At 45.5% G+C, this 24137-nt stretch overlaps 1 protein-coding gene across 3 annotated transcripts; it reads right to left on the bottom strand.

The window, feature by feature from the left end:
* Positions 1–3287: 3287 nt before the first annotated feature.
* SMIM8 (small integral membrane protein 8) lies at positions 3288–21848 on the bottom strand. Of its 3 annotated transcripts, none has more exons than XM_077289763.1 (3): positions 21750–21848; positions 16953–17150; positions 3288–4975 (listed from the first exon to the last, which is right to left on the bottom strand). In XM_077289763.1, the coding sequence occupies exons 2-3, from the start codon at positions 17088–17090 to the stop codon at positions 4817–4819; spliced, it is 297 nt and encodes a 98-aa protein (XP_077145878.1). In that variant the 5' UTR covers positions 17091–17150; positions 21750–21848; the 3' UTR covers positions 3288–4816. The 3 variants fall into 3 exon arrangements, with proteins under 3 accessions (XP_077145878.1, XP_077145876.1, XP_077145875.1); XM_077289761.1 differs by having other exon boundaries at positions 21657–21841; XM_077289760.1 differs by having other exon boundaries at positions 21687–21840.
* Between the last annotated feature and the right edge of the window lie 2289 nt (positions 21849–24137).

Below are 24137 nucleotides of genomic sequence, written 5' to 3' on the forward strand. Positions count from 1 at the left end.
TAACACTATATGCTAATTTTTTTAGAAGGACCTGTATATCCTCTCCCCTGAAGCTCTGAAATCCAACTGTGATATCAGGTTTCACAGACCTTCAAGAGACAGGAGACTACCTGGAGGGAGGGGCTTTCCTCACAATCTGGTGAGGAAGGAGAAATGAAAGTAAAAGAGAAGCGCCTGTCAGATCAGTTGTATGTGACGGAGGGTTAAGGTTCCTGAAGGTGTGAAAATGACCTCTGCAAAGTATATATAGTTTCTGACTGACAACTTTCTTCTATGGTCTAAAAAGCAGAAACGTGCCTTCAGGAGCAAAATCATCTTCATGCTGACAATGCCCCATCTCATGCTGCAAAGAATACCTCTGAGTCATTAGCTGCTATGGGCATAAAAGGAGATAAACTCATGGTGTGGCCACCATCTTCCCCTGACCTCAACCCTGTAGAGAACCTTTAGAGGATCATCAAGCAAAAGATCTATGAGGGTGGGAGGCAGTTCACATCCAAACAGCAGCTCTGGGAGGCTATTCTGACTTCATGCAAAGAAATACAAGCAGAAACTCTCCAAAAACTCACAAGTTCAATGGATACAAGAATTGTGAAGGTGACATCAAAGAAGGGTCCTATGTTAACATGTAACTTGGCCTGTTAGGATGTTTTGGCGTTAAATAGCTTTTTTGTTCAGTGAATGTGACCTCCTAATGCTGCAAATTCCACAAATGAGCATTTTCAGTTCTTTAAAACATATCAAATGTTCAGAAATTCTACTGTGCATAATAATTTGGAACAGTGCATTTTGAGTTTTTATTCATTTTGGAGATTATACTGTTATCATTGGGAGGTTTCTTCAATAAAATTCGATGTATAATCCAACGGGTGATGACTTTTATTAGACTGACTGTCATTTGCACCGACCATTTACGAAAATCTGATAAAAATGTAATTTGCATAATAATTTGGAACATAGTGTAAACGCACGGAAAGCTGCTGCGGATCCGCAGCTGCAGATCCGCTGCAGATCAGCAACGTGTGCACGTAGCCTTTAAGTGCACCTTCCTATCTACTCCACCCCCTCTATTTTGATTGACAGCTCTGGCTTTATAGAACCAGAGAAGGGCAGAGAGCTATGGAAAACAAGGAGGCGGGAGGGTGCACTGAACTCCTTGGCCACACCAAATGTGCACTGAGCGCCTGTACTTGGTATGAAAAGTCATTCTGTGCTGATAAGCTCCATTAAATGGAGTCTCTTGTACTGTGGATGGAGAAACTTTTGTACTGGAAGATAATTTTTTCAAATTACTTCAAAAGTATACTTTTATGACTGCCGCAAAAAAATGTTGAAATCCATTGCTGCTCCTGCATCACTTTGAAATAATACAGACATATCAATGATTAGGTATTGTTTTTTGCATTACTATAAGTTGACATCTGAAACATATTATATCAGATAAGCGTACATTTACTAGCATGCAACAAAATCTCCAAAAAAATTACGTATTTGTCGGATTATAAGACACACTTTTTTTCCTCCCAAAATGTGGAGGAAAATGGGGGGTGCGTCTTAAAGTCCAGATATATTGGCTGTGGTGGGGAACGATATCGGAGGAGCAGCGGGTCACAGAGGCAGGAGCCGGTGGCTCTGGCTAACTCCTGTGCCCGCTGCTAAAGCGAAATGAATATGCACTGCATTCCATGCCCATGGGCGTGGAGGGCAATGAATATTAATTTCTTCCTGGTATGATTGATCCCATCCCCTTGCTGGTATGATTGGCCCCATCCCAGTCCTGGTATTCATGGCCCCCATCAGAAAAGATTAAAAAAAACGAACCTTTACTCTTACCTTCCTCCGCTCCCTCTCAGTCACAGCATCCTGCTCTAGTGCCAGCAGCTGCTTAATCCTTGTAAGCAGCGCATGGCAGGGACATCATGCCAATCAAACCAGGAACGGGATGGGGCCAATCAATCATATCAGTCTAAGGCTGCCGTCACACTAGCAGTAGTTGGTCAGTATTTTACATCAGTATTTGTAAGCCAAAACCAGGAGTGGGTGATAAAAGCAGAAGTGGAGCATATGTTTCTATTATACTTTTCCTCTGATTGCTCCACTTCTGGTTTTGGCTTACAAATACTGATGTAAAATACTGACCAACTACTGCTAGTGTGACGGCAGCCTAAGCTTAGGTACTGTCACACAGTGCAATTTTGATCGCTACGACGGTACGATTCGTGACGTTCTAGCGATATCGTTACGATATCGCAGTGTCTGACATGCAGCAGCGATCAGGGACCCTGCTGAGAATCGTACGTCGTAGCAGATCGTTTGGAACTTTCTTTCGTCGCTTGATCACCCGCTGACATCGCTGGATCGTTGTGTGTGACAGCGATCCAGCGATGTGTTCGCTTGTAACCAGGGTAAACATCGGGTAACTAAGCGCAGGGCCGCGCTTAGTAACCCGATGTTTACCCTGGTTACCAGCGTAAACGTTAAAAAAACAAACAGTACATACTCACATTCCGGTGTCTGTCCCGTGCGTCTCAGCTTCTCTGCACTGTGTGAGCGCCTGCCGGCCGGAAAGCGAGCACAGCGGTGACGTCACCGCTCTGCTTTCCGGCTATGGTGCTTACACAGTGCAGAGAAGCTGAGACGCCGGGGACAGACACCGGAATGTAAGTATGTACTGTTTGTTTTTTTAACGTTTACGCTGGTAACCAGGGTAAACATCGGGTTACTAAGCGCGGCCCTGCTCTTAGTTACCCGATGTTTACCCTGGTTACCCGGGGACTTCGGCATCGCTCCAGCGCCGTGATTGCAAAGTGTGACCGCAGTCTACGACGCTGGAGCGATAATCATACGACGCTGCGACGTCACGGATCGTGCCATCGTAGCGACGAAAATTGCACTGTGTGACAGTACCCTAAGAATGAGACCATGCATACCAGAATAAGGATGGGGCCATGCATACCAGGATGGGGATGAGGGGACCATATTTACCAGGATAGGTGGTCTTAACTACAGAATTGACCACATTTTTTGCTTCAGTTTTTTTTTCCTAATTTCCTCCTCTAAAACCTAGGTGAATCTTATGGTCCGGTGTAGTCCGAAAAATACGGTACTTCTTCCAAAATCTTTAGGTTGATCACACATTATCCTCACAATAAATGTATTAATCTCCCTGATACGCTTTATTAATTAAAAGATCTGTACTGAAATCAAAACACAGTCAAATAAAACATGATTTATTACATTTAATACGCATTTCCAGTAATTCCCTAATATATTCACAGGTAAAGGTCTTTTAAAAGTTCTTCATTTTTTTTGCAAGAAGATGTGAAGTTTAGAATAAATGTTGTTCTCTATGACCAAACCTTTCATTTGCCTGTAGGAAAAAAACTAAACATTTTATAGATGACAAACATTTGACTGTGATTAGAGATAAGCGAATATGTTCAGAAAACGTTCGCCAAATCCAAATTTGCCATATTTGTGCCGATTTTATGTTTGACGATTGTTTCCGAACATATTCGCTCATCTGTATTCCCACTGACTCCAATGGAGTTCGGCGAATATTGCAAATACAGCGATTGTAATTTGTACCGAATATTGAAATATTCGCTCGTCTCTAGTTGTGATAAACAGCGGGATGTCCGGCTTTTGCATCCATCGGATACGCATAAAAATGCCTGGTTCACAGCAGTAAGGCTAAGTTCACATTTGCGTTGTGCGGTGCAGCGTCGGCGACGCAACGCACAACGCAAATGTAAACGCATGCACAACGCAGCGTTTTGTGACGCATGCGTCCACTTTTGCATGGTTTTTGGCGCAGAAAAAACTGCATCTTGCAGCATCCTCTGCGCCAACGCATGCACCACATTGACGCATGCGTCACAAAACACAAGTGCAACGCATATCCATGCGCCCCCCATGTTAAATATAGGAGCGCATGACGCATGCGTCGCCGTGGCTGCACCTGACGCAACGCTAATGTGAACGTAGCCTAAGAGACGTTAGTCTGGGTTCACACTTCACATCTGCAGCATTTTGCCTCTGTGGCAAATTACTTCTTCCAGAGACCGATTTTTGCATTGTCTGGTTATGTTAAGAACTTGTTCACACAATGCAACTTGTGACAGTTTCCTGTGCACTGTGCAGTAGCAGAAACTCGCCGACACCTGCGCAGAAGTTCAATGCAGACACTGCCCATCGGATAGGGTTCGCTTAACCGCGGGCGTGCATAGTGCGTGCGCTGGATTACAGCATCGAACAGGTCAGTGTGACGTGGATAGGAGGGGGATACCATTATAATGAAGTCAGGAGGCAGTGATTTCTTTCAGGCACCGCACACCCAGAAGCTTTGGAGAAATAATTAGCATATAACATTATAAACGAATTTCTCAACATCTACACCGCAGCTGTGAGGCATACAGGAAAGACTGGTTTAATCATTCAGTTACCTGTATGCCCATAGTAATAGATCACAATCGTCCGGGGGTGACAGATTCCCTTTAACATCCTGCCTATGAGTTCAAGTGTTAACACGGCTTACAATTATATGATTGGGCTATTTTATAGGGTAACAACCATATAATTCAAAAGTCAAAACAGAGCACGTTACGCTCAAGTGTCCTATTCAGAGAAAAGTAGCAAAATCTTCCCCATGCATGATTTTATCTTTGCCATTGAATTCCGGGACAATGTCAGCTTTATGCAGCTACAATTTGCTCTATTTATAATGTTTCTTAGATTTTATAGCATTATTGCTTGCTGCTTATGACAAAACTTGCTAAATATTGTCGAGAAGGAGCCAAAAGGGAATTCTAGTGATTCAATCCCACTTGGATGCTTTTCTTCTGGTGTATCTGTTTCCTTCACTGTCAACGGCTTCATACACTTCTCTCTTATTTTCCTCTGTTGCATGTAAATAGGCAATATAGGCAACACACGCTGTAATCGAAAAAAGTCCAAATGCCATAACTGGTTTGTTCTGCAAAATAGAGAAAAAAACAAAATAAAATGTAAATATGTAATTTATTCAGGCTAAAATGAAAGGGTTATTCTCAAGTGGTCTCCTGAGCAGCACACAGCTTGAGTGAATTTTTAATGTACTTTCACATCGCTTTTAGTACACGCTCGGTGGCTCAGTCGGGGTTTACGTCCGAAACCCCCACAAAACAGGATTTGGATGTATGCACTGACGGCACATTGACTGTAACGGTGCTGACAGAGGAAATGTGCATAATTTTACTAGAGGCTGACACTCAGACGCAATCTACTAAGTCTGAGTATCCACTTCCAGTAGGCGTACACACCTGAAAATGATGCACAACAGAGAGCACGTTTGCTCTGTCAGCACCATTATAGCCTATGCCCCTGTTGGCACATAAGTCCAAATCCAGTTTTGCAGAAATTGATAAAAACAGCTAGTACGCAGATGTGAGGGGAGGAATATGAGTAGATACCTGCTGTATAGAAATTAATGAGGCAGAGAAAGCTGAAAGGTATTTTAAGATTTAACTCCTTTCCTAAAATGTAACTACGAAGCATACTCTGCCATGGCCCAGGCAGACACTGGTGGTGAAGCTCTGTGGAAACCAGCTGTACACTGTGAAAGATAAAAGCTCTCACTAAAAAAGAATAACAGATGAAAAAAAAAACAAATAAATTTGCAAGTTTATTTTCATACAGTCTAACTAATTAAAGCAATTTATTAACTTGAGAATACTCTGTTAAAAAGGAACAGGTGAAAAGTGACCCGTTTTTGCTCTCATTTCATTCCTGCTGCTCTTCCTAGTATTTCACAAATTTCAAATCTACCATATGGTTCCAGAGATATGAGCTTTGTTCATTAAGCGCTAATTCTTACTTTCTTTATCAAGGGGGCATGGCTTGAAGAGTAATTATACAGAGCATTCAACAGCCACGCCCCCAGAGAATCTGTACGCAAAGTAAAGACCATAACAATTAGCACCAACCAGAAAGGCCTACAATTTTGAGACCATATGGTATCCAGGAAGTATTGTTTCTCCTTGCGGAGATTGACATGCTAAGCATGCCGAGATGAGGAGACTTAAAGCTGCAATGCTCCTCTGGGAAATATACTAATTATGCATATTGTCTCTTCAGCGAGGAAGAGAACTAGAATTCTAGTGCCACCTATTGGAAGGTAGCAATCCTACAAGTCAATGTTGACCCTTTAAGGAGCCTTGTCATTGAGACCATATGGTGGAATTCAATGAGAAAAGTGCAATACTCAGCGGTGTGAATGAAACGAGAGCAAAATCTGTCTTTTTACCTGCGGCACGTCTGTTTTTTTCCCTTCCCTTCTAACAAGAGCCATCACCTTTTTGTTTGTTTTTTCCTGTAGACATAGCTGTATGTGGACCTGTATTTAGACAAGCCTACAGCCTGCAGTGATCCTCAACCTACTGAACCACGGCGGCACAACCAGCTCTACCCTCTCCTAGTGTATCCTCACCCATCTCCTGCAGACTGAGCCCTTGCGGGCAGGGTCCTCCCTCCTTCTGTACCTGTTAGTACCTTGTTTTTTGCTCATGTTTATTGTATTTGTCTATATTTGCCTCCTTTTTCACATGTAAAGCGCCATGGAATAAATGGCACTATAAAAAAAAAAAGTATAATAATAGAGGGACGAGTTACAGCTTTCAAATCCCACTCTACGCATCTAATCCCAGTGCGTCACACACTCTGTATATCTAATCCAAGCGCATCACACTCTGTACATCTAGCCACAGCCGTCACACACTCTGTATATCTAATCCAAGCGCGTCACACTCTGTATATCTAATCCAAGCGCGTCACACTCTGTATATCTAATCCAAGCGCGTCACACTCTGTATATCTAATCCAAGCGCGTCACACTCTGTATATCTAATCCAAGCGCGTCACACTCTGTATATCTAATCCAAGCGCGTCACACTCTGTATATCTAATCCAAGCGCGTCACACTCTGTATATCTAATCCAAGCGCGTCACACTCTGTATATCTAATCCAAGCGCGTCACACTCTGTATATCTAATCCAAGCGCGTCACACTCTGTATATCTAATCCAAGCGCGTCACACTCTGTATATCTAATCCAAGCGCGTCACACTCTGTATATCTAATCCAAGCGCGTCACACTCTGTATATCTAATCCAAGCGCGTCACACTCTGTATATCTAATCCAAGCGCGTCACACTCTGTATATCTAATCCAAGCGCGTCACACTCTGTATATCTAATCCAAGCGCGTCACACTCTGTATATCTAATCCAAGCGCGTCACACTCTGTGCATCTAGCGACAGCCGTCACACATTCTGTATATCTAATCCAAGTGCGTCACACTCTGTATATCTAATCCAAGCGCGTCACTCTGTGCATCTAATCCCAGCGCATCACACTCTGTATATCTAATCCAAGCGCGTCACACTCTGTATATCTAATCCAAGCACATCACACTCTGTACATCTAACCACAGCCGTCACACACTCTGTATATCTAATCCAAGCGCGTCACACTCTGTATATCTAATCCAAGCGCATCACACTCTGTATATCTAGTCCAAGCGCGTCACACTCTGTATATCTAATCCCAGCGCGTCACACTCTGTACATCTAGCCACAGCCGTCACACACTCTGTATATCTAATCCAAGCGCGTCACTCTGTAAATCTAATCCAAGCGCGTCACACTCTGTATATCTAATCCAAGCGCGTCACACTCTGTGCATCTAATCCAAGCGCGTCACACTCTGTATATCTAATCCAAGCGCGTCACACTCTGTGCATCTAATCCCAGCGCATCACACTCTGTGCATCTAGCCACAGCCGTCACACACTCTGTATATCTAATCCAAGCACGTCACACTCTGTATATCTAATCCAAGCGCGTCACACTCTGTACATCTAGCCACAGCCGTCACACACTCTGTATATCTAATCCAAGCGCGTCACACTCTGTATATCTAATCCAAGCGCGTCACACTCTGTATATCTAATCCAAGCGCGTCACACTCTGTATATCTAATCCAAGCGCGTCACACTCTGTATATCTAATCCAAGCGCGTCACACTCTGTATATCTAATCCAAGCGCGTCACACTCTGTGCATCTAATCCCAGCGCATCACACTCTGTGCATCTAGCCACAGCCGTCACACACTCTGTATATCTAATCCAAGCACGTCACTCTGTATATCTAATTCAAGCGCGTCACACTCTGTGCATCTAATCCCAGCGCATCACACTCTGTACATCTAGCCACAGCCGTCACACATTCTGTATATCTAATCAAAGCGCGTCACACTCTGTATATCTAATCCAAGCGCATCACACTCTGTGCATCTAATCCCCGCGCATCACACTCTGTACATCTAGCCACAGCCGTCACACTCTGTATATCTAATCCAAGCGCGTCACACTCTGTGCATCTAATCCCAGTGCATCACACTCTGTACATCTAGCCACAGCCGTCACACATTCTGTATATCTAATCAAAGCGCGTCACACTCTGTATATCTAATCCAAGCGCGTCACACTCTGTGCATCTAATCCCAGCGCATCACACTCTGTATATCTAATCCAAGCGCGTCACACTCTGTATATATCTAATCCAAGCGCATCACACTCTGTACATCTAACCACAGCCGTCACACACTCTGTATATCTAATCCAAGCGCGTCACACTCTGTATATCTAATCCAAGCGCATCACACTCTGTACATCTAGCCACAGCCGTCACACACTCTGTATATCTAATCCAAGCGCGTCACACTCTGTATATCTAATCCAAGCGCATCACACTCTGTACATCTAGCCACAGCCGTCACACACTCTGTATATCTAATCCAAGCGCATCACACTCTGTATATCTAATCCAAGCGCGTCACACTCTGTATATCTAATCCAAGCGCGTCACACTCTGTGCATCTAATCCCAGCGCATCACACTCTGTGCATCTAGCCACAGCCGTCACACACTCTGTATATCTAATCCAAGCGCGTCACTCTGTATATCTAATCCAAGCGCGTCACACTCTGTGCATCTAATCCCAGCGCATCACACTCTGTACATCTAGCCACAGCCGTCACACATTCTGTATATCTAATCCAAGCGCGTCATACTCACACTCTGTATATCTAATCCAAGCGCGTCACACTCTGTATATCTAATCCAAGCGCGTCACACTCTGTGCATCTAATCCCAGCGCATCACACTCTGTATATCTAATCCAAGAGCGTCATACTCTGTATATCTAATCCAAGCGCATCACACTCTGTACATCTAGCCACAGCCGTCACACACTCTGTATATCTAATCCAAGCGCGTCACACTCTGTGCATCTAATCCCAGCGCATCACACTCTGTACATCTAGCCACAGCCGTCACACATTCTGTATATCTAATCCAAGCGCGTCACACTCTGTATATCTAATCCAAGCGCGTCACACTCTGTATATCTAATCCAAGCGCATCACACTCTGTATATCTAGTCCAAGCGCGTCACACTCTGTATATCTAATCCCAGCGCGTCACACTCTGTACATCTAGCCACAGCCGTCACACACTCTGTATATCTAATCCAAGCGCGTCACACTCTGTATATCTAATCCAAGCGCGTCACACTCTGTATATCTAATCCAAGCGCGTCACACTCTGTATATCTAATCCAAGCGCGTCACACTCTGTATATCTAATCCAAGCGCGTCACACTCTGTATATCTAATCCAAGCGCGTCACTCTGTATATCTAATCCAAGCGCGTCACACTCTGTATATCTAATCCAAGCGCGTCACACTCTGTGCATCTAATCCCAGCGCATCACACTCTGTGCATCTAGCCACAGCCGTCACACACTCTGTATATCTAATCCAAGCGCGTCACACTCTGTATATCTAATCCAAGCGCGTCACAATCTGTGCATCTAAACCCAGCGCATCACACTCTGTACATCTAGCCACAGCCGCCACACACTCTGTATATCTAATCCAAGCGCGTCACACTCTGTATATCTAATCCCAGCGCATCACACTCTGTACATCTAGCCACAGCCGTCACACACTCTGTATATCTAATCCAAGCGCGTCACACTCTGTATATCTAATCCAAGTGCGTCACACTCTGTATATCTAATCCAAGCGCATCACACTCTGTACATCTAGCCACAGCCGTCACACACTCTGTATATCTAATCCAAGCGCGTCACACTCTGTATATCTAATCCAAGTGCGTCACACTCTGTATATCTAATCCAAGCGCATCACACTCTGTACATCTAGCCACAGCCGTCACACACTCTGTATATCTAATCCAAGCGCGTCACACTCTGTATATCTAATCCAAGCGCGTCACACTCTGTATATCTAATCCAAGCGCATCACACTCTGTGCATCTAATCCCCGCGCATCACACTCTGTACATCTAGCCACAGCCGTCACACACTCTGTATATCTAATCCAAGCCCGTCACACTCTGTATATCTAATCCAAGCGCATCACACTCTGTACATCTAGCCACAGCCGTCACACACTCTGTATATCTAATCCAAGCGCGTCACACTCTGTATATCTAATCCAAGCGCGTCACACTCTGTATATCTAATCCCAGCGCATCACACTCTGTACATCTAGCCACAGCCGTCACACACTGTATATCTAATCCAAGCGCGTCACACTCTGTATAACTAATCCAAGCGCGTCACACTCTGTATATCTAATCCAAGCGCGCCACCCTCTGTATATCTAATCCCAGCGCATCACACTCTCTACATCTAGCCACAGCCGTCACACACTCTGTATATCTAATCCAAGCGCGTCATACTCACACTCTGTATATCTAATCCAAGCGCGTCACACTCTGTATATCTAATCCAAGCGCGTCACACTCTGTGCATCTAATCCCAGCGCATCACACTCTGTATATCTAATCCAAGAGCGTCATACTCTGTATATCTAATCCAAGCGCATCACACTCTGTACATCTAGCCACAGCCGTCACACACTCTGTATATCTAATCCAAGCGCGTCACACTCTGTGCATCTAATCCCAGCGCATCACACTCTGTACATCTAGCCACAGCCGTCACACACTCTGTATATCTAATCCAAGCGCGTCACACTCTGTATATCTAATCCAAGCGCGTCACACTCTGTATATCTAATCCAAGCGCATCACACTCTGTACATCTAGCCACAGCCGCCACACACTCTGTATATCTAATCCCAGCGCATCACACTCTGTATATCTAGCCACAGCCATCACACACACTGTATATCTAATCCAAGCGCGTCACACTCTGTATATCTAATCCAAGCGCGTCACACTCTGTATATCTAATCCAAGCGCGTCACACTCTGTGCATCTAATCCCAGCGCATCACACTCTGTACATCTAGCCACAGCCGTCACACACTCTGTATATCTAATCCAAGCGCGTCACACTCTGTGCATCTAATCCCAGCGCATCACACTCTGTACATCTAGCCACAGCCGTCACACACTCTGTATATCTAATCCAAGCGCATCACACTCTGTACATCTAGCCACAGCCGTCACACACTCTGTATATCTAATCCAAGCGCGTCACACTCTGTATATCTAATCCAAGCGCGTCACACTCTGTATATCTAATCCAAGCGCGTCACACTCTGTATATCTAATCCAAGCACGTCACACTCTGTATATCTAATCCAAGCGCGTCACACTGTATATCTAATCCCAGCGCATCACACTCTGTGCATCTAATCCCAGCGCATCACACTCTGTGCATCTAGCCACAGCCGTCACACATTCTGTATATCTAATCCAAGCGCGTCACACTCTGTATATCTAATCCAAGCGCGTCACTCTGTGCATCTAATCCCAGCGCATCACACTCTGTATATCTAATTCAAGCACGTCACACTCTGTACATCTAGCCACAGCCGTCACACACTCTGTATATCTAATCCAAGCGCGTCACACTCTGTATATCTAATCCAAGTGCGTCACACTCTGTATATCTAATCCAAGCGCATCACACTCTGTACATCTAGCCACAGCCGTCACACACTGTATATCTAATCCAAGCGCGTCACACTCTGTATATCTAATCCAAGCGCGTCACACTCTGTATATCTAATCCAAGCGCGTCACACTCTGTATATCTAATCCAAGCGCGTCACACTCTGTATATCTAATCCAAGCGCGTCACACTCTGCATATCTAATCCAAGCGCGTCACACTCTATATCTATTCCAAGCGCGTCACACTCTGTATATCTAATCCAAGCGCGTCACACTCTGCATATCTAATCCAAGCGCGTCACACTCTGTGCATCTAATCCCAGCGCATCACACTCTGTACATCTAGTCACAGCGCATCACACTCTGTATATCTAATCCAAGCGCGTCACACTCTGTGCATCTAATCCCAGCACTTCATACTCTGTATATCTAGCCACAGCGCGTCACACACTCTGTACATCTAAACCCAATGCGTCACACACTCTGTATATCTAATCCAAGCGCGTCACATGCTCTGTGCATCTAATCCCAGCGCATCACACACTCTGTACATCTAATCCCAGCGCGTCACACACTCTACATACCTAATCTCAGGGTGTGATACACTCCACATATCTGCGGTAATTCCGCGGTGTGATACATTGCGCGTATCTAATCCCAGCATATGACATAGTGAACAGAATAAACAGATTGGCGCTGCCAGCCGTCCTCGGTGACACTGCTCGAATAAGTGTCACTATGAGGTCACGAACAAAATGGCTCTTCCAGTGATCCTAAACATAATCCCCCTTTATCCTTTTACAAACACCCAGAGGGAAAGAGAAGTGACGTCACACACGTGAGCAGATCCTATCCACTACACTCGGTTTTCACAGAAAATATCAGCAGCTGCTCCCCCTAGTGTTTAAAAGTGAAAAGTAAGAAAACTGTTTAAATTATTTTCATATTTTATACCATTTAAAAAATATATATTTTTACTTAAAATATTCATACTGTATAATAAAAAATATTATACATACTTTTTAATTTAAAAAAAAAAAAAATGTGGATGACACATTCACTTAAAATAAATTTAAAGTCTTGAAATTTTCATACTGGCTTCAAAGTCATACTAGACTTATGCTTCCTGGTTTTTTTTTGCAGCAGCAGCAACATGGACATACAAAGCAATAGACTGCATCTAACCTACATACTTACCGTATATACCGTATTTTCCGGAATATAAGACGACTGGGCGTATAAGACGACCCCCCAACTTTTCCAGTTAAAATGTAAAATCTTCTTAAAAGTCGGGGGTCTTCTTATAAACCGTGTCGTCTTATAGGGCCGGTGACTTTTGTGCCTTTTGGGGGGGGGGGGGGGAGGGGGCCTGATGACGACGAGGGGGCGTCTCACAGGAAAGTGAGTATCCCCCATTACCTCATTGTATCGCTGCAGCGTGGGGTCTCTGCTGGGAGCGGCGGCTGCTGCTCCTCATTGTGCCGCGTGGGTGCTGTGGGGCGGCGGCTCCTCTTCTTCAGTGTGTGGCCTCTGTGCTGCTGGGCGGCGGCGGCTTATCTTCAGGCAGTCGGGGCTCCTCCGGTATCTCCTTAAAGCCCGGAGGCCCTGCCGGCAACTCCATCGGTGCAATGCAGTGGCCTCCGGGAACATGGCCGCTGCTCAGATTCAGATCTCGTCCCGAGATCTCGGGAGACGAGATCTAAATCTGAGCAGCGGCCAATGCTCAGATTCAGATCTGAATCAGATCTGAATCTGAGCAGCGGCCATGTTCCCGGAGGCCACTGCATTGCACCGATGGAGTTGCCGGCAGGGCCTCTGGGCTTTAAGGAGATACCGGAGGAGCCCCGACTGCCTGAAGATAAGCCGCCGCCGCCCAGCAGCACAGAGGCCCCACACTGAAGAAGAGGAGCCGCCGCCCCACAGCACAGCCGCCGCCGCTCCCAGCAGAGACCCCACGCTGCAGTGATACAATGAGGTAATGGGGGATACTCACTTTCCTGTGAGACGCCCCCTCGTCGTCATCAGGCCCACTCCCCCCCCACCCACCATATACACCCGGCAAGGCGATACCCGGCGTATAAGACGACCCCCGACTTTTAAGAAGATTTTCAGGGGTTAAAAAGTCGTCTTATACGCCGGAAAATACGGTACTCGAGTACAAGCCGAGAATTTCAGCCCATTTTTTTAGGCTGAAATTGCCCCTCTTGGCTAATACTCGAGTCATTCCCAGGGGTCGGCAGGGGAGGGGGAGCAGCAGCTGTGTAATAATACTCACCTGCTCCTGGCGAGGTTCCTGCACGTCCTTGGTTCTCCGGGCGCTGACAGCTTCTTCCTGTATTGAGCAGTCACATGGTAACGCTCATTACAGTAATGAATATGGACCTGGGTCCACTCCCATAGGGGTGGAGCCACATATTCATTATTGTAATGAGCGGTACCATGTGACCGCTCAATACAGGAAGAAGCTGCCGGTGCAGGAGAACCAGGGACTGCAACGCGCCAGGAGCAGGTGAGTATAACGCAGTACGCAATATTCACCTGTCCCTCGTTCCACTGACGGCCGCTGCTGTGTCTTTCCCGTCCTCTGCAGTGACGCTCAGGTCAGAGGGCGAGATAACGCGATTAGTGTGCGCGTCGCCCTCTGCCTGAACGTCAGTGCAGAGGACCGGGAAGACACAGCGGCGGCCGTCAATGGAACGAGGAACAGGTGAATATAGCAAGTGCCGGAGGCCTGAGAGGCGAGTATGTGATTTTTTTTTTTTTTATCGCAGCAACAGCATATGGGGCAAATGACTGTATGGAGCATCTTATGGGGCCATGTGCAGCATTATATGGGGCAAATATCTGTATGGGGCCATGTGCAGCATTATATGGGGCAAATATCTGTATGGGGCCATGTGCAGCATTATATGGGGCAAATATCTGTATGGAGCATTATATGGGGCAAATATCTGTATGAGGCCATGTGCAGCATTATATGGGGGCAAATATCTGTATGGGGCCATGTGCAGCATTATATGGGGCAAATATCTGTATGGAGCATCTTATGGGGCATTGTGCAGCATTATATGGGGCAAATATCTCTATGGAGCATCTTATGGGGCCATGTGCAGAGTTATATGGGGGCAAATATCTCTATGGAGCATCTTATGGGGCCATAATCAGCATTTGTGGAGCCTTACACGGGGCAAATGTGTCTATGGAGCATCTTATGGGGTCATAATCAACATTTGTGCAGCACTATATGGGGCAAGTGTCTGTATGGAGCATCTTATGGGGTCATAATCAACATTTGTGCAGCATTATATTGGACATATTTTAATATGGAGCATCTTATGGGGCCCATCATAAACTGTATGGAGCATTATATGGGGCGTCATTTGTATGGAGCATCTTATGGGGCCCATTATGAACTGTATGGAGCATTATATGGGGCGTATTTTGTAAGGAGCATCTTATGGGGCCATCATGAACTGTATGGAGCATCTTATGGGGCTCCTGATTCAATATGAATATTAAAAAACACTTAACCTACTGACATCTCAATAAATTTTACTTTTATTGGTATCTATTTTTATTTTTGAAATTTACCGGTAGCTGCTGCATTTTCCACCCCAGGCTTATACTCGAGTCATTAAGTTTTCCCAGTTTTTTGTGGCAAAATTAGGGGTCTCGGCTTATACTCGGGTCGGCTTATACTCGAGTATATACGGTATATACAAGCCATTTGTGCTCACAGTGTGATTGTGAATGGCGGTGGGAGCAGACTGTGACCATCATCTAATGGGGGACAGCGATGATAATGTGTGCAAACTGTAAAGCGCTGCGGAATATGTTAGCGCTATATAAAAATAAAGATTATTATTATAATTATATTATTAATGTGAATGATGAATCCTGTGTCATCTACTGTGTATAGAGAGCGGATACCTGTATTGTAATGACGATAATCAGACAGATGAAAATGTATCTGTAAGGAGCAGGAATTGCTGGTCTAATATTGGGCTAAGTGACCATTGTAACAACGGCAAGATTTTAGTTTCTTAATATAGTGACATGTGAAATTAACCCCTTCCCGATATAAAACGTATATACATCATGTCTCCTTCTTTGATGCAGGCTCCAGTGTTGAGCCCGCACTTTTCTGGCATATGACAGCTGATTTTAACAGCTGTCATGTACCCACCCACGGTTGTTAAACATTTTAAATTCCACTGTCAACCTCTGACAGCGGCATTTAACATGATTGAGCCGGAAGTGCGTCACTAGCTCTGCCCATTGGCTCCCAGGTCACATGACCGCGGGTCACTGATGAGTTGGCATGACAACTTGGGGTCTGCAGGAGCCCCCTGTGGTTGTCATTGCAGATCTGCTAGGAACGCTGCCCAGTGGCCGGTGTTCTGTTACACATAGCAGGGCTTAAGCACAAGCAATCATATGATCACAGCTTCAATTCTCCTAAGGAGACTATTGAAGCAAGTTAAAAAAAAAAAAGTTTTTAAAAATACTAACATTTTTTTAAAAATTATAAGAAGTTCAAATCACCCCACTTGCCTAATTCAAAATGAAACAATATGAAAAAACACACATATTTAGTATCGCTACGTTCAGTAACGCCCGATCAAAATACAAAAATAATTAATCCGATCAGTAAACTGAGTAACAATAAAAAAAAAAATTAAAAACACCAGAATTATTGTTTTTGGTCGCCGCAACATTGCAATAAAATCCAATAAAGGGTGATCAAGATGGTATCTACCCCAAAATGATAACAATAAAATAAGCTCGGCACCAAAAAATAAGCCCTCACTCAGCCCAAGATCACAAAAAATGGAGACGCTACGGGTCTTTAAGAAACTTTGGATTTTTTTTTTCACCACTTAAATAATAAAATAGGAAAGAACGGGCCTGGAGGTGTGAGGTGGTATTACTGTACCAGAACCATAATCGAGACTATGCCTTACAGGTTTGATAAACAACTCCGGGTTCACGGCTCGGAACAGACTGGTCGTCTTCACCCCTCTAAATCCAGGTGTCCGATAGTCCTTGTCTTTGGGGACATCACCTTTAATACCAGAAGGTTCAGAGGATGAGGAGGACATCTCCACGGGTAGTACTGGCAGCAGGTTCTGGGTCCTTCTGGGATATGGCTAACTTTTAGTCTGATTTAAAAACAAAATGAGAAAATTAGGCATGGGGGGGGGACAATTACCAGAACAAAACACAAAGAAACTACAGTACTGATAAACTAAAACAATACCGCCAGGAGACTAATAAACTGTCATAAACTGGTGATTTTGTTCACCACCAAAAACTAAATCTAGGGCTCGTCCAGACAAACATATTGTACTGATGTTTGCTGTCCGGAATCGTCGGACACCACACTGACCAATGTTATTCAACGGGCTGTTCAGATCATGCAATATCCTCTTCCATATATTGGATAAGACTTGGCTAATCAAATCTATGGGGGGGGGGGGGGGGGGGGGGGGTTTAAAATTATATATAAAAAAAATATTGGATCCCTAATGTATTCAATTTTGATTGGATCCGCAACCCCTCGCCCCTCGCAGCCATGAACGGAAGTACTGGATTAAGAAGAGTACGCTCCACCTGTGCTCCTGCTCAGATCCATGGGATTTCTGGAGTTTCCCAGCACCTTACACCTTCCATTTTTTCGGAAATGCTATGACATAAGGCATCTTCACCTACTGCAGTACATTGCATTTGGAAGTTCCACATGGCACATTATTGGCTCAAGATGTGGGTTTAAGGCACATTATTGGCTCAAGATGTGGGTTTAAGTTAGTAGTTTGGTGGCAAAGTATGGCCCAACCTTAGTCATGAGTGAAAACAGTAAAACCACTTGGGAAAAAAAATTGGAATATCATTTATTATCTGGCGACAACAGCACCTGTCAGGTGGTGGGCTATAATAGGGTTAGGGCTCACCCAGACAGGTTTGCAAATCGGCCTGAACACAGACAGCAAATGCCCAGACTGGCTACGGGTCTCCCCATTCATTTCAATGAGGCTGTCAAGCTCGGGTCGGGAGACCAATCTGTGCAATGCGATACGGCTCTGTACAAAAAGATATCGCCGCTTCTGTAACAGTCCAGTCAAAATATCAAATTAACACAATCAATAAATGCCAGGACGAGAAAAAACAAAACACCGTAACTGTGGTTTACAGTCACCACTGCTCCCTAAAGAAAAATGTATAAAGCGATCAAAATAGAAAATGGTGACACAAAGCATTTTTGTTTCCACTCCATAAATAAAAAAAGTTTGACAAAAGCAGTAATGCTGGAGAAACCAAATAAAAACAAAACCCAATAAACTGTCGGAATTGCATATTTTTCACCGCATTTGAGTTTTTTCCTCATTTTCCAGTACACTGTACAGTAAAACGATTGGTATAATTTAACCTCTTCATGACCTATGACATATAGATATGTCATCGGTCGTGTCCCGGCATTTGGTGCGGGTTTCAGCCTGCATCTTTTCAGGCACATGACAGCTGATTTGATCTTTTTTTTTTTTTTTTTTTTTAGCAAAGTTTGGAATTTTTTTTCACCACTTAGATAAAGAAGAACCTAGACATGTTTCGTGTCTACAAAATCGTAATGACCTGGAGAATTATAGTGTCAGGTTCATTTTAGCATGTCGTGAACATAGTAAAAAAGCAAAAAACATAAAAAAAAAAAAAAAAACTCAAACAATTGTGGAATTGCACTTTTTTTTGCAATTTGACCGCACTTTGAAATTTTTTCCAGTTTCCAGTACACTGTATGGTAAAACCAATGATGTCGTTCAAAAGTACAACTCGTTCCGCAAAAACTAAGCCCTCACATGGCCATAGTGACATACAAATAAAAAATGCTGAAAAGAAATGTGGCACTCACCCCAATGCACTGCTGAGTTAATGTCCTTTATTCATCTTGAAATAAAACAAACGTCATACGGAGAGGCGGCTGGGGTCGGGAGACGGTGTGAGGAGGAAAGGAAAGGACGACGGCCGTTTCGCGCCGATGCGCTTCCACGGGTCCACCCGTGGTGGACCCGTGGAAGCGCATCTGCGCGAAACGGCCGTCGTCCTTTCCTTTCCTCCTCACACCGTCTCCCGACCCCAGCCGCCTCTCCGTATGACGTTTGTTTTATTTCAAGATGAATAAAGGACATTAACTCAGCAGTGCATTGGGGTGAGTGCCACATTTCTTTTCAGCATTTATGGATATTTACCGCAATTTCACGTTGAGCACCCCCGCATATGTCTGCGAATTCACTTGCTACATGAGACCAAACGAATTCTGGTGCTAATTTAAAGAAAAAGTTTGTATCAGCACAGCCTAGTGCCGTCCGCACGCCTTATAACTCTTGTATACAAATAAAAAAGTTATATAGCGTTGGGAAGAAGGGGAGCAAAATCGAAAATGCCAAGGTCGTGAAGGGGTAAAATCATACTAGGCAAGTATAGCCTAACTGTATAATTAATAAAAAAAATCAAGTTTTATTTGACATGCAAATGAGGGCACTTTGGTGCACGGTCACACCCTTGTATTTGCTTAATAAAGTCAGTACCTCACGTTGACTGACTTGTCTCTAAGGCTAACTACTTTCACACTAGCGTCGGCCCGACGTACCGACGCATACTGTGAAGAAAATGCCCGACGTTGGCAGCGGAAGCAGTCTTAAGACGCTTCCGCTGCTTCATTGTAAGTTACAGGGAGGAGGGAGCGGAGTTTCGGCCGCGCATGCGTGGTCGAAAATGGCGGTCCCGACGCACAAAAAAGTTACATGTAATGTTTTTTGTGGCGGCGGTGCGCCAAAACACGTCGCAACGTGTGGCACTGCGTCACAATGCGTCGCTAATAAATGTCTATGGGGAAAAAAACGCATCCTGCAGACAACTTTGCAGGATGCGTTTTTTCTCCACATTGCGGCGTGCTGTGCACAACGCTAGTGTGAAAGAGGCCTAATACTGTACCTCCAGCCTGCACTGTGACAATGGATGACTGCGGCGGCAGCGCGCTCATAGTGTCAGTGTGGGTGAGCACACAGTGGCTGTAGGCCAGGCAGCTGCCTAGGGCCCCGCACCTACGCTAACAGTGGCACACCACATGGTTGGTACCTGGCCCATAAGAGGGGATCGGCGGCGCCCCCCGCATTCAACTTATCAGCATCAAAGATGTAGATACAGTTGAAAGCAGTGATAGAGGCAGAGAGCATCAGATGACGCTCCCTCTCCCATCACTTCCCCTCGGCGTGTGCCAGCAGTGGAGCTGATGAGACACTGCAGAAGGCCAGGATCACACTAGTGAGAAACTCGCACGAGTCTTGCATCTCAATATCCGGCACCAGTGCTTGGTATTGAGATGCGAGTTTCTCGCAAGTGTGACCCCGGCCGAAGCCAGAGCAGCAGGGGAACCAGGAGGAGAGGTAAGTAGTGTTTGTGTATGCTGTACTATACTGTGTGTGTGGGGGGGACTGCATTATACTGAGTGCGTGTTTGGGGGTGAATCATACTGTGTGGGGGGGCTGCATTGTACTCTGTGTGTGGGGGAGCTGCATTGTACTCTGAGGAGGGATGCATTATGCTCTATGATGGGACTACAGTATTCTTTATCAAGGACCATAGTCAGTGCATTATAATGGGAGCTGCATTATACTGTATCTAGGACTATCTGTCCCCATCATTTTTACTCCGACCAAGAAACAAGCGTCAAACAACTTCCATATTGTCGATCAGCGCATGTAAATACAACTGAAATTTTTCTGTGATGGTGCAATATGTGAGCATTTGGGGCGCCACTTTGTCTAAAACCAGCCCTGCTGCAGACGTGCCCTGACGGCTGGCTGTGGCCGCCACTTGCTACACTTCCAGTTGTCAAACATCACTACACAGACGGCAAACATCGAAGCCTGCAAAGACACTATGAGCGTGTGGCCGTAATCATCCGGTGACGTAGACAAAAGGCACAGCGTTCAATCTGGGCTTCAGAGACAAGTCACTCACTGGGAGGCACCGGCTTTATTATGCAAATAGGAGGATGTGAAGGGGCACCCAGACACAGGCCACGCCCAGGGTGCACCCAGACACAGGCCACACCCAGGGTGCACCCAGACATAGGCCACGCCCAGACACAGGCCACACCCAGACAAGGCCACGCCCAGACACAGGCCACGCCCAGGGTGCATCCAGACAGGCCACGCCCAGGGTGCATCCAGACAGGCCACGCCCAGGGTGCATCCAGACAGGCCACGCCCAGAGTGCACCCAGACACAGGCCACGCCCAGGGTGCACCCAGGCACAGGCCACGCCCAGGGTGCACCCAGGCACAGGCCACGCCCAGGGTGCACCCAGGCACAGGCCACGCCCAGGGTGCACCCAGGCACAGGCCACGCCCAGGGAAGCACCCAGTCACCCTCACTGCATATCAAATAAAGTTTAGGGAGTTTGCCATTTTGGGAGTGACAGACTCGCATTAAACCTACGAATCGTCCTGTGGAGAACACAAGCCCTCAGATGTCTAGGTTGCTGTAATTACAAAACAATAAAGAAAAAACGAAAGCACAGAAACTCAATATTGCCGGAGAGTGAGTGGGTTAACGCAGCTTGGTAATGGTGACCGCCGTGCTAATCCCTCCCAGCAGCCCGTGCACTTGTACCATCACTGCAGAGAAGCACCGGGCACCCACCCCGCACTGACATTACATCCACCGTGTACGGCTCCCGGGAGGTCACACGTCACGTGCTCACACCTCGCTCCACCGTCCGAGATCGGGTCACGCCGTGCAAACACCGGAAGTGTCGGAACCAGGGCTAACTGTGAAGTACACAGCGACATCTTGCGGCTGGAGTGTGAACAGCATCGTACTCACTGATCTGGCAGGGAGAGTTAATGAGAAGACCTGACTCTGGCCACCGGAGGGCGCTCTCCTCATTGCGGTTGGGAACACGATAAAGACCTGTGTGCTCAATGTTGTGTCATTTTATTATTTGATATCCATGTGTATTAAAGATGTCATGTTCACATTATTGTTCCTAAGAATTGGACTGAAGTATAACCCAACAAGGTGCAGCACCATTAATGAGGGGCCCCTGCGGAAACCTTATTGATTGGTGCTGATTGGGACATTTGCTATCAATAAAAAGCGTTTAAAGATACCAGCCACAATCAGAATGATCCGTATTGTTTTAGTGCGAGAAGAGTTGCTGTGACTGACGCCATTGGAAAATGTGGGAAATATCGGGGGGTTGGGATCACACTTCCCAAATAGTTTTTTTGGGTATTGTTTTTCTATGTACGGTAAACGATTACTGTGAGACGAAACTTGCACAGGATTTTTTGTATTTTCTGGGACCCATAACTGGTTTGTTTTTCCGTCCATAGTCCTTTGTATTGTGTGTGATGAGCTGGCTTTTTCATGGAAACCCTTTTTGCAGCACATATGAAGTTTTGATCCTTTTTATTGTATTTTTTGAGTGAGGTGAGGAAAGTTAAAAACAGCAATTTTGGTGTTTCAACTTTTTTTTCTCTTTACAGCATTTACCATATGGGTTAAAGAGGACCTGTCGCTCTTAATTTATTCCTAAGGTTTCCTTGGCTATTCTGTTTTATTGAATTATTATTTATAACAACCATTTTTTCTAGTGTTAATTTTTATTGTTGCTACAGGATTTTCTGCGGATGCTTCTTTAGGCTGCTCTGCATAATTATTCTATGAGCAACACCCACTTGTAAAGACAATTAATATTAGCATATTAGGTACATTAAATAAAAAGTCTCGTATCTCTGGAGCCGTATGGTGGATTTTAAAGGGAACTCGTCACTTAAATCATGGCAGAGGCGTATCGAAGGCTGGTTTCACACGTCCTGATATTTCCAGTACCGTGTCCGTGTGTTGTGAATGTAATACTTGTGGCACGTGTGGCAACCGTGTGCCGCATCAGTACCACACGGACGGCTGCCAGGGAAGAAGCGCTACAGTAAGCGCTGTTCCCTGGTGGCTGGAGCGGAAGATGGCTCTCATCATTCTCCCCTGCTCTGCCGGCGATTGGTGCAAGCTGAGGAGAATGATGAGAGTTATATTAAAGTCCGAACGATGACAGCAGACAGGGGCTTTTGGGACTATTACTTCCATTATCTGACACTTGCTACTGCTAATAACAGTGACAGCAGGAGCGGCTGATCGGAGTATTCCTCAGCTGCCGCCTGTGATCTAACAAAATAAATGAATGAAAAACCCCACGTGGGTTCCCCCTATTTTCTTGAACCAACCAGGCAAAACTCACAGCTGGGGAGCTGCAACCCTCAGCTGTCACCTTCAACAAGGTTGGTTATCAAGAATAGAGGGCCCCCCCCCCATTTTTGACAACCATCCTTGCTAAGGCTGGTATTCTCAGGCTGGTAAGGGGCCATTGATATAGGCCCCCCCCCCCAGCCTAAAAACAGCAGCCCGCAGCTGCCCAGAAAAAGCACATGTAACAACTCTGCTGGCATCACGGCATGGCCTCTCATCTCTCACACTATCTTACCCACTGCTCCGGGTCATGTTGCGATTTCTGTTTCTCACCAGCTCCATATTCTGTGTTGTGAATTCCATTCTCGGGCTCCCTCCTGTGGTCATGAGCGGTATTGTGTGAGTTTGTTCTGGGGCTCCCTCTGGTGGCCTTTAGCGATATGGCTGGTCTTGGCTGGGCTCAGCTTCTTCATTTCCTGCTATGCTGAGGCCTATTTAATTCACCTGGCCCTTCATTTGTTGCCTGCTGTCGGTGTATTCAGTCCTGTTTCTGAGAGCTCCTGAATATTCCTTGTGACCAGTCTCCTACTGAGAAGTTAAGTTTGTTTGTTCATTTTGCTCATTATTTCCTTAAAAACGTTTCTCTGTATATTATGAGTTTAGTCCAGCTTGCTTATATGTGATCCTGTGCTTGCTGGTTAGTTCTGGGGTGCAGAGTGCGCCCCTCACATCGTGAGTCGGTGTGGGGGTTCTTGTATTCTCTGCGTGGTTTATTTTTGATAGTTTTTGTACTGACCGCACAGACTCCTATCTATTTTCAGTCTATCTAGTGTTAGCGGGCCTCATTTGCTAAACCTGTTTCATTTCTACGTTTGTCTTTTCCCCTTAGCTCACCGTTATTATTTG

The sequence above is a fragment of the Ranitomeya variabilis genome, chromosome 2 (assembly GCF_051348905.1).
Source record: "Ranitomeya variabilis isolate aRanVar5 chromosome 2, aRanVar5.hap1, whole genome shotgun sequence".
NCBI lineage: Eukaryota > Metazoa > Chordata > Amphibia > Anura > Dendrobatidae > Ranitomeya > Ranitomeya variabilis.